This window comes from Mastomys coucha, unplaced genomic scaffold (assembly GCF_008632895.1).
Source record: "Mastomys coucha isolate ucsf_1 unplaced genomic scaffold, UCSF_Mcou_1 pScaffold23, whole genome shotgun sequence".
Classification (NCBI taxonomy): Eukaryota; Metazoa; Chordata; class Mammalia; order Rodentia; family Muridae; genus Mastomys; species Mastomys coucha.
Window position 1 is genome coordinate 47,147,727 of NW_022196906.1, and position 11,789 is coordinate 47,159,515.

General features: G+C 36.0%; 1 protein-coding gene and 1 pseudogene across 1 annotated transcript in view; one reads left to right on the plus strand and one right to left on the minus strand.

Moving 5' to 3' along the window:
• The window catches only part of Ddx10 (DEAD-box helicase 10), a 146,283-nt gene that overhangs the window by 50,490 nt on the left and 84,004 nt on the right, over positions 1–11,789 (minus strand). The window contains exons 14-15 of the mRNA XM_031346122.1: positions 8,353–8,472; positions 5,435–5,596 (exon numbers count right to left, since the gene is read on the minus strand). Coding sequence (XP_031201982.1) covers positions 5,435–5,596; positions 8,353–8,472 — 282 coding nt within the window. The remainder of the gene's footprint in view (positions 1–5,434; positions 5,597–8,352; positions 8,473–11,789) is intronic.
• LOC116072529 overlaps positions 11,615–11,789 on the plus strand; it is a 2,778-nt pseudogene continuing 2,603 nt past the window's right edge.

Genomic DNA, 11,789 nt, shown 5'->3' on the forward strand with positions numbered 1-11,789 from the left:
AAAACCTTTCACATAAACCTAGACTCTTTGGGCTTTTGATCAAACCATATTAGCCATAACAGGAAAATATAAACCATCATTAAATCTCAAAGTTAATCATTACTGTTATTAGATGATCATCTGTTTTACTAATATTTAGTTTACTTTTCAGACTATGTTGGTGCACACCTTTAATCCCAGCATTTGGGAGGCAGAGGCAGATGAATCTCTGAATTTGAGGCCAGCCTGGTCTGCAGGATGAGTTCTAGGACAGTCAGGGTTACACAGAGAAACCCTGTCTGGGGAAAAACAAAATGAGTTTGCTTTTAATTCTGTGTATCTGAGTGTGTGGGGTTGGGAGTAGGTAGACATGTTAGCTAAGATGCCTACAGCGCCCAGAAGAGATTATCTGATTCCCTGGAGAGGACTGTGTATCAGTTGATGTGAGCCAGAGAACAAAACTCACCCTCTATAAGAGTACTATGTGTTCTTAGCTGCTGAACCATCTCTCCAATCAGGGTTAGAGCCACAAAAAGCCCACACAGGTAAAATTACTTCCTATAGAAGCTTGATGACCTAAGCTCAATCCCCAAATACACATAAAGTGAAAGGATAGAACCTACTCCTCAAACATGTCATGGAGTATGTGCTCCCCACAGCATAATACATCCATGCAAAGCACTTGTGTGTGCATGCACACATAGCTTGTGAGTTATTAACTCAATATACATGCCAACACAGTGTTTCATTTGACATTTTCTTCTATTGATATCAGATAGGTGAGAGAGGTCTGAAGACTTATAGAAATAGAAGTGAACTCATATGGCTAAGACATAAAAGTTTCTGTGTCTGGGGAAGTGGGGTGCATTAAAGAATAAGTATCTTTCAGTATTTGAGTAAAACAAAGGAAAACAGTTTTAAAATCATTAGAAATTTTATCTTTTATAGCACTCATGTCCTCCTATTCTCTCTCTGGAGCTCCTCTATCATAAATGTTATTGGCATTCACAAAAGAGAAAATGCCTTCAAAGAGAGAAGCAGAAGAGGAAGGAGAATTACAGCAATCAGGATTACTGGAAATGGATACAGAGACGTTCCTTTCTCTGTTATCTAAGAGTCTGTGATGAGACAAAGACAAAAGACTAGAGTAGGTACAAATGGTACCTGAACATGATTATGCTCAATAACTGAGGTCTCCCTTAATTCAGTTCATTTTTTAAATTTCATTTTTGAGAACATACTGATACCAAGAAACCATTTTATACCATGCAAAAAGACAGAATTTTATCTTTGATTCTGCCATGCTACAAAAGATTAAGTAAAAGGAAAGCATGAAATTCAAAATGAAAGTCAAATTCACATGAAGAAGAAAACAGAAAATCAAATTTCAAGATACAAAATACTCTCTTTATACCTATTATCCTTCTTCGACACCTCAGAAATTTTGGGCCTCACCCCACTCAAAAAAGAAAGAAAGAAAGGGAGGAAGGGAGGAAAGGGGAGGGGAGAAGAAAGAGGAAGGAGGGGAGGGGAAGGGAATGAGGGGAAGAGGGAAGGAGGGGAGGGAAAAGGAGGGGAGGGGAGAGAGGAACAAAGGAAGAAAAAAGCAAGTACAAAGAAATATGAATTTGGTCAGCAGTCAGGGTAAGTCTCTTTTCATTCTTGGCCATATATAGGAATTTGCAGATTTAGAAATATATCTTGTTCTCAGCTCATGCTGAGCACAAACCATCTGAGTATGTGTCAAGCAATCCTGACAATTTGGTGCACCTTGGAATACAGACACACTGAAGAGCCTTGGTCCTGAGATGGGTGCAGATTTACTGGATTTTTGTTCTTAGAGAACAGGGGTTATCTTCATAAAATTCTCATACCTCTCTGGAACATACTCTTATTGAGGCAGGTTCTCCCTCCTTCCACACCCAAAAAGGAGACAACTGTAATACTGAAGTGACAGTTGATGCCCCCTCCAGTCCTATGTGATAAATGGAATTCTGTTCTGCACAATGTGCATGCCATCAGATATTTTGGAACAGGAATTACAGATGGTTGTGAGCCACTAAGTAGATTCTGGGAATCAAATTCACTCTGTACAAGAGTAGCAAGTGTTCTAACTGTTGAGCCATCTCTCCAATCTCCAACAGAAACCATTAATTCTAAAGAGGAAGCACTACTGCAAAACTGAATCATTAAGATTGAACTCACTTAAATTATATTTTAACATGAAATTATCCTAAAATATTTTAAACATGCCTTTAAAAACTACTGAAACTTATGAAACCCACAAGTGACCTCTATAAATAAGCCAAAAGCAGAAGCATATATGATCAGATTCATGGTGTTTCTTCCTCCCTCATAAACTTCATTCCATTGCACCCTATATTCATGGTGGTTTTCCTCTAGAGTTTTACTCATGAAAACAGAACAAGAGAACGTGAGAGAGAATGTAACAAAACTCCTTGATTTATTCTATGCACCAAATCCACTTTACTAGTTGACCATTATTCCCCCTTTCATAACTTCGGTCATGCTTTTTATGCAAATGAGGCTGTTCAGAGCTGATTCCAAACAGGAAAGATAATCACACAGCCTGTGTGTATCTGAACTTCCTTAATACAAATCAGTCATCAATGCAAGTACATTTAATATTATCATTTATTTATAACTGTACAAAAAATGCTCGTTATTCTTTAAATCTTACTGCATGATTTTTTTAAAAGTATGAGTTATTCTGTCTGTATGTACGCATCATAGCCTATTATAGATAGTTGTGAGCCACCCTGTGGTTGCTGGGAATTAAACTCAGGAGATCTGGAAGAGCAGCCAGTGCTCCCAAGTGCTAAGCCATCTCTCCAGCCCCCATTGTATAATTTCTTTTCCTACTTTTTAATTACTTTTGTTGACAGTTCCATACATGAGTATAATGTATACTGACTACTCTCACATCCACTGTCTCTCATCTGCCTCCTACACAGTAGTAACCTTTGTCTATAAATATGTTTCACATATGATTTTTGTTTCATGTATGACCTACTAAGTTTAACCATGTCCATCTGTGTGGTCCTGGGTTTAGGACTTCCATTTGAGCCTGCTATATTCACTGCTGGGTACACAACTGAACACAAGGACTCCTCCTCTCTCAGAACCTGTCAATAGTTTAGCAGTAAGAGTAGATCCTGTGAATTCCACCACAACCAATGGCCAGTCCCGTGCAGGCCCTGTACCAATAGGCCGTGAGTTCATCATTGCAATGGATGTGCCCAGCTAGAAGAAGGCATTTTGTAATTCCTATTTTTCCATCAAAAGTTTTTCCATCTTTTTCTGTCTTTATGAACTAAAGTTTAGCCATAGGCCTCAAAGTTAATATTTTCAAAATTTTAGTGAGATATAAAATTGTTCTCAATATATTATCACAGAATTAACTTCAGTGACAGCTTCAATGGAGACATAATGGCACGTGTTCAAAACAAAGCCAAAACCTTATGCTAGAAGAATAAAACTGACATTGTAGAAATATACTAAATTATATAAAGTAAAAATACTAGCTCAAAATCAACAACTAATTAGAACAAAATAATGTGTTCAGACTTAGAAGAAGCATGATTTTTACAGTAGATTTGAGTGGCTCCTAAGAGATGGGAGAGTAAGAAGGAATTAATCACCAAGCAGCAAGTGACCTGCCTTGCTGGGAAGAAAACGATTACAAATCAAGATTCCATTATCCAACTTAGAGTCTCAACTAAACCTAAAACCTAGAAAACTGTGCTTATCGTCAGAAACTAACTAAATGTCTTATCATTTTTCAGATAAAGAAACTGAAGCCAAACAGTGACTGCTGATTCCAAATAGACGAAGCAACGCATCTTCAGGACAACACATCATCTGTTTATTGCCAAGTACTCTCTCAGCCTAACATTAAAATGTACCAGTTAAGAAACTATTTCTGTGTTTTCTAAGCAGAAATACACTCCACAATACTGAGAAAAAAAATCTATATAGTGCCTTAGGCATGCTATTGGATTAAACATTAAATCCAAATTGCTTAAAATGCACACATTTTCTACCTTAAAATACAAAATGTATGCATGTAAGATAATTTTACCATTAAAAATACTATTGAGAAACCAGTCATCTTCCATATAATCATAAACTCTGCTTTAGAAATTTGCCATTATATTTTTATCATATTGCTGAAATAGTAGGATGCCAATTTTCATGCTTCTGTTTGGAAGGGATGTCATGGGGCACCTTCTATAGAACACAACTGAAACATGAAACTGAGGGGTTTTGGTTCTTTTTGTTTATTTGTTTGTTTTTAAGGTTGATTCTATTCATTACAGAGGTATCAGCTTTTACATTAGGATGTAAAGCTCTAGCTGTATCTTGTTCAACTTTGGCAACCCAGAACTGCTCTATTCTAGCTGAAATAGTATAAAATGTGTGCTATATTTCAACAGTACAGAGAAAATGACCCAAAAAGCTCAAAAGAAAGTGAAAAAAGTATGGAGCACAGCATATCCAGAGACAGTAGGCTACTTTTTATGTAAGAAGAAAACAAGCCACATTCTTCTAGACAGGTGTGGCAGTAGCACACATTTGTAAGCCAAGCGCCAAGGAGGCAGAAGCAGGGATCACTGCCTATTGCAGGCAGCAGACTACTACCTGTTATTAAAAAGACAAAAGAGAGGACAGGAGAGGGCTCAACAGTTAAGGGTGCTTGCTTCTCTTTCAGAGGTCCCAACTTTGGTTGTAAGCACCCATGAGGCGCTCACAACGGTCTGTTACTTAGCTCCAGAGTATCCAAGACTTTATGGCTTCTTATTGAACTACTCACACATGTGGTATATTATACATACATTCATGTAAATTCACAGATTAAAAATAAATAAATCTTTTTTAAGTTTTTTAAGAAAATGTTTTGATATGTACCAATCTGATGAATTGCTAGAAAATGATGATGAATGAAAATGGATAATCTCAAAAAAAAGAAAAAAAAAAAGGATATTTCAATTACAAAACATTCTGATAACAAAATTCTAGAAATGGAGAATGTGGGATCTCTCTATAGTCCTACACTTACAAGTGAAACATCATTTATCCCAAAATAAGAATTTCAAACACAATTAGCTGTCAATGGTTTCACTGTTGTCACACATCACACTGTGTGCAAGTACATCTACAATAAAGAGGGTTACAACATAACCATACAATATAACCTTAGGCAACCACCCTCAACTATGTGCTGCATGATTAATATGGGTAATATTAACTGGCATACAAACTGTAACTGTAAAACACTTAACCAAAAGCATACATATTTCAATAGCAAATCAGTATTATATAGTCTCCAGCAGAAGAGCAACAGGAACAAATGCAGTACCTAAGCAGCCCAAAGGAAGTGTCAGTGAAAGCAGGGATCAAAGGAATGCCATCAGTGCACTTCTAAAAAGCTTACCCGGTGCTTTGCCTTAATTTTCTTCCTGTATTCTTCTTTGTCAAATTTGTCCTCTTCCTGAAGCCTTTCCTTTGCTTTGTCTAGGTTAATACCACCAGTGTCATCTTCTTCCTCCACAGCGTTTGTAGCACATTTCTGAATCTGTGGCCACTGCTGAACCAACTAAAGACAGAAATGGGCCAAGGGTAAGATGAAGGGCATGTCTTCCGAAACTCTACCTTACAGTGAGTTATTTCTTAAACATTCTTATAAGCTTTATAATTAAAGTAAGATGTCATAGAAAAGACCCTCATGGCCAAGGTAATAGTGCCATTATACTGTGAAAGCATAATTAAAGACTACTTCACAAAATTATTTAGTCAAGGTGATTGATTACATAATAAAAACACTTCCCAACACTGGTGTTAATATTCTGTTCTCCACAACAAAGTGAGACTGAATGCTTTGTTTGACATTTGTAACTCTTGTATCAAGTTTGAAGAAGAGGACTTTATAAGTTACTCTTTCTCTGAGAAATGTTAACAAATTCAGATAAATTGAAATCATGTAACTTTTCTCATCATAATGCAATATAAGTTTAAAAAAAACAAAAAAACAACAACAACAAAATTCTGTTCTCCATACAACTAAGCTCAAAATCGTCTGTGTAGAGCAGAACCCTGGGTGACAATGTATCTCCTTTGAGCTACACTCAGGCACCTTGTATATGATCAAACACAGCACATCAAAATGTGCTGTTTTATATTCCTGTTTTACTAGATCTAATATCTTATGGTTATCTATCTATATCGCTATATCTATATCATTCATCTTCAGAGCCCATAACCATATGTAATAATTAAAACTGGTCAATGGGTCCCATGCCAGCTAGTATTACACAGATTAAATAATTATAAAGGAGAAAGTTCGCTTGGGTTTCATGGACTGCTCCTGATTGGTTCCAATGGATAATTTATGGACAGGAACAAAGTGACAAGCAGATGAATCAAACAGGAGAGCTGGCTGAGTGTGCCGGCTAATTCCTAGTTTAGTGTGCCATTCTAAATAAATGTATTATTCTCTTGAGCACCTGTGTCCCTTGCAGACATAAGAGGCAGTTCAATAATTTCTGTTGGCTCACACTATAAAAATATAAGTTCTAAACAATTTAGACAAATAGTTCCCATGCTTTAACTTAATAACTGATCTCCAAAGTACTTAAAATCTGTATCTATGATTTGAAAGAATGCTTTCTTTCAAACAGAGATCTTCAGATAAACATTCTACGGGTACTCATGCATTGTGCTACCCAAGTCATTCTACATGGTGAGATGCTCACAATTGTATTCTTTTGACAGACAATGATGATGGCAAAAGCAACTGCATTGACAAATTATATCAGTAATCACTGAGCTCCACAGCTATAAAAGGGATCCATGGTGATGAAGAGATTAACAGCAATTACTCAAACTTCTCACCCACTTGAGTCACAGAGGGAAATTAATCTAGTATATCCTTCTGTGGGTTAAGCAAACAGCAGCCCATCTTTTGGTGGTTCAGAAGTTTCAGTCTCATGCACAGCCACAAACAGCTCCTCTTAGCAACAAGCACACATTGCAATATTATACAGTAAAGAGATTTATAATTATCCTGAAGCTAATTACTGTAATCTGTGCAGCTGAACGCTGTAGCGCACTAAGCTCATTAGGGTGAGAGCACTCATTTTACAGGGCACTAGACAGGACTACATTCTCCTCCAGCTCACTTCTCGGATACTCACTTCTCTGGAGTAGTTTTATAACAAATATTTCATTTATATTGACTTGATCTTCCACTTCTAGCAACTCTGAAATACCTTATATTTTGTTACTTTTCATCTCCTTCCTATACTCCTAATAACACCAAATTCTTTAACTTCAAAACGAAAACAAAGCATACCCCTTTGGATACAGCAAATATCAACAACACAGCCATGATACTGAAATGCATGGTAGGATATTTTTACATCAATATGAAAAACTCATCTTACTGCAGTAACAGATTACTCACTCAAAACATTGTGTTAGGAGTACATGTTAGCTACTATGCACCATGCTAGGGATCCAATTAGTAAACAAAATATCTTTCTTTGTGCAGAAATACCAAAGAAAGTTATAATCATCAAGTAAGAATGTGAACCTATATAACAATTTCTGTAAAAATAAATGGATATGGAAGGATGACAGTCAGGAGATTATAATGGTAGTGTGTGATATATCAGGATGGTCAGGGAACTCGGAGGCTAATGAAAATGAGGTCACAAGAGAAAAATTCTAGAGACTTTGTTCTACCAAGGAATTAAGTTTTCATTCTTTGGGTAACTTATTTGATGTAATTTATTGTAGCTTTTCTTGGTCACTGGAAAACAAAACAGTAATATTAAAATAATGACTTATTCTGAGAAATGGAAGTATGTATTTACAATACAGCTCAGATAAAGGCAAAATGAAAGGGAAGCACGCAAGTCTGAAACTACGTGAAGGCAAAGAACACCCCCGTGAGCCTGTGAGCGATGACCATGCAAGCACGGCATTACATCTGAGGACGTGCCAATCAGGCCACTTAGAGTCATGTGAAAGAAGCTCTGCTAAGTAGCTGTGCTAGCATTATTGTGCTTGTTCCCAGGGAACACGCTGATGAATACTGATGAGAAAATCTTTTCTATAAAGAATGGAATTTAACATCATTTCACTGCAGGTATCACCAAGAAGGACTTCAGTTTATTGCATAAGAAATCCTTGTCCACAGCCACACAGCTGACGAAAGACTTACAGGAAGCCAGCAGTGTGCTCTAGGGACATTTATTTATTTTTTTAATAATGAATGGCCAGGCAGCATGAAAGCCAATCTCCATAATCCCTGAGATGTAGCTCAGAAATAATATATTTACAGAATCTTACCTCCCCTTCATCAGTAAATGTTATTTTCTTGTTCACTTTAAAATTTCTTTTCATTACTTTTTTTGCTTCTGCAACTTTGGTTAATTTTTTCTTGACACTGGACTTAGAAGGTTCTTTTTTCTGTGTAAAGAAAAAAAAAAAAGAATTAGAAAAATGGTTGCAATATAAAAAAAAAATTCCAAAACTGACTGTACTTTCTATTCTTACAGGTAATACAAGTACTTACAACCCTGTCCAAAAACTGAGTTATGCGACAATTTAACTAACAGCTACCTCAAGGCTAAAGGGGCTTTAAATGTGAATATGACAGGCATTTGGTAAAACCTTTCATTTTGCTCTATTGCTAAAACTGTCCTATTTAAAATGCTGCTACACCACAGACAATGAGATAAAGCAATAAACAGTCAAAAGGCAAATCTGTTTCCCAGGTAAAACAAACATATTATTATATTACCAAGTGCAAACTTAAATGTAGACTAAGAAAATGTAAACATAGAGCAAAATGACCAAAACAGTGTTTGCAACTCAACATTCTTCAGTCAACTATAGAAATTTACTATACAAATGCTGGAAAATATCCTATGACAATAAAATTGAGTCTAAAGACAAGATTAGTTAACAGTACTTAACTGAGTGCATTCACTGGAATAAAATAAATGCTGAGACAACCATAGCATAATACTAAAGATCCAAAGCTACTGCTTACTTATCCTAAATGAGCAACTGAATGAGCTACTGAGGAAAGAAACAAGAAAGATCATGGCATGGCTTCTACAATGAGTGCTAGGGAATAACTCACGCTCTGAAAATGTTGGAAAATTCCCCACTAGCAATTCGCAGTACTTGACTAAAACAATGCAGCTGCTATTACATAAATGAACAGAATGAGAAGTAGATCTCGGTATAGGACTGGAGAGATTGCTCAGCAGTTAAGAATAAGTATTACTCTTCTAAGGGACCAGATTTCAGTTCCAATACCCATGTTTAAAAGTTCACAAATCCCTCTAACTTCAGCTCTGACCTCCAAGGGTACCAGCACATCCTTGTATATACCCACACACAGATACACAAGTTCACAGTTTAAAATAATAAAAATAATTTAAAGAAGTCTTTGGCATACTAGTCAAGCAAATTTGAGGTAAACTCTGCAATTATGAATTGTATGAAGATTAACTATCCTCTATAAATGGAGGATACTAATAGCACCTAGTGCCATTTAACAGACTGTGAAAAGAATAAACAATAAATAAACTAAAACATACTTCATGCTAGGTTCATGTCAAGTGGATACAGGTTAATTTCACAGCATATTAGACTGTGGGCTTCCTAGCTTTTAATTCTGTACTACAGTAAATCACTCCACAAAGGCAAAAGAGAGGAAATAAACAAGAATCATCAGACGTTTTGGGAAGATGCACAACTATTACATTATGATATTAGTATTAGTATATTAGTATGAACAAAACATTTTAAGTAGACATTGTCAATGCTGAATAAATTAAAATTAAACATAAATTAAAAACAACCAACTTATTAAGACAATTTATGGTGTTGTTAAAATATTTTTAGATAATTTTTCATGTTTGTTATTATCTTGGATACTTTTATGTCAATGTTACATAAGCTACAATCATTTGAGAAGAGGGTCTTTCAATTGAAAAGAAAAGTCTCTATAAGATTGGCCTACGGAAAAGTCTGTGGTACATTTTGTTGATTCATAACTGATATGTGAGAATCAAGGTCACCATGGGTAACACCACCCCTGGGCTGGTAGTCCTGATATGCTCTAAGAAAGCAAGATGAGCAAGCACTAAGAAAGCCATGAGCAAGTCAGTAAGCAGTGCTCCTTTCATGGCCTCTGTATCAATTCCAGCTTCTAAGTTCCTGCCTTGAGTTATGCCCCAACTTCCCAGGACTACAGGATATAAGACGAAATAAACCCTTCCCTCCCCATACTGCATTTAGATGTGGTGTTTATCACAGCAAGAGAAACTCTTAGCTAATATAGTTATATAAAGTAGATAATGCACACAATAAAGTTATGATTTAAGTACAAGTAAGTTGTGTTGACATTGATGTTTCTGTTTATATATGTATTCTAACAACATTTTTTATAGTTCTCATTCTTGATTTGGGCAATTTATGTATTTAATTATATTAGTTTTCTGGCAAAAAGCCAGTATATATTTAGTAAGCTACAAGCGTATTTAATCCATATAAGGTTTATAAGAAGATCTGTTTATCAGATAGATGTTAACATTAATATACTACAATCTATCTCACAAGACTTCTATGAAAAAATATTATTCTAGTTATTTTTACCTTGGGCAAACAACTAATCTTCAGTCCTACCTATGGCTTTGTGGATGTTTCCAGCTGGTGGCATGACGACTTGCTGTGCCTACACCTCAAGACTGCCTCTCTGTGACTGCTCTAAGATATGTGGGTATCTTTCTCTGTAAATACTACCATTCTCATTTCCTTATCTTACTTCAGAGAGCAATCAGATGGAGAACAAGGAAAAAAAAAAAAAACAAAATTGAAAGGGACTGGAGTGGCAACGCAATTCACTTATCTACCTAAAGCACTAAATGTAAAACCCTACAAGCATGGGGAATAACTAAGTCCCCACTTCCATCAACCCACTCAGAATTCCCATGCAACTTTTCCTCACAAAGCCCTGTCAGAGACCTCCTCTAACTAGCACTAGAGTTTGCAACTTCATTATTAACTTCTAGTAGATCTTTAGAGTTTTATAGTGAAATAAACTTTTTTGGTTTTAGACAGGGTTTCTCTACGTAACAGCCCTGGAACTCACTTTGTAGACCAGGCAGAGATCTACCTATCTCTGCCTCCCCAATACTGGGATCAGAGTACACCTCTGATTGCCCAGCTTGGTGACATAAACTCTTCAAGATTCTGGATTGGCTGATTTTCTGCCATCAAATATTGTGTAATAATAGAAAAAAATCTGACTGATTAGCTGATATACTCACTGTAGTATAAATATATACCCATGAACTATAATAAAATCATTAGGAAGTGGTGTGAGCAAACTTTTCAGGGTGATAGTACTTTCTACTTCTTTGATAAAAGTTTGAGCTACACAAGGATATATTTGAGCAAGGTTATCATATGTTTATAATTCTGATTTGCCACTTCGTATGACGTGAAAATTTATATATCTAAAGGTACTGTCAACACTTAACTCCAACCAACACCATGCAATCGAAAAAATACAAGAAATATAATGACATCAGCAATGTACTCAGGAATGTGTTCAATAAAGGGTAATATGGTAAGAGAAACATTATAAATTGCTAATTATGGAATTTGGTAGTAGGTGTACTTGCATCCAATAATATAGTTGTTGCAACTTCTCTGCTTATTTAAAAATATTCTTAATGGCCGGGCGGTGGTGGCGCACGCCTTTAATC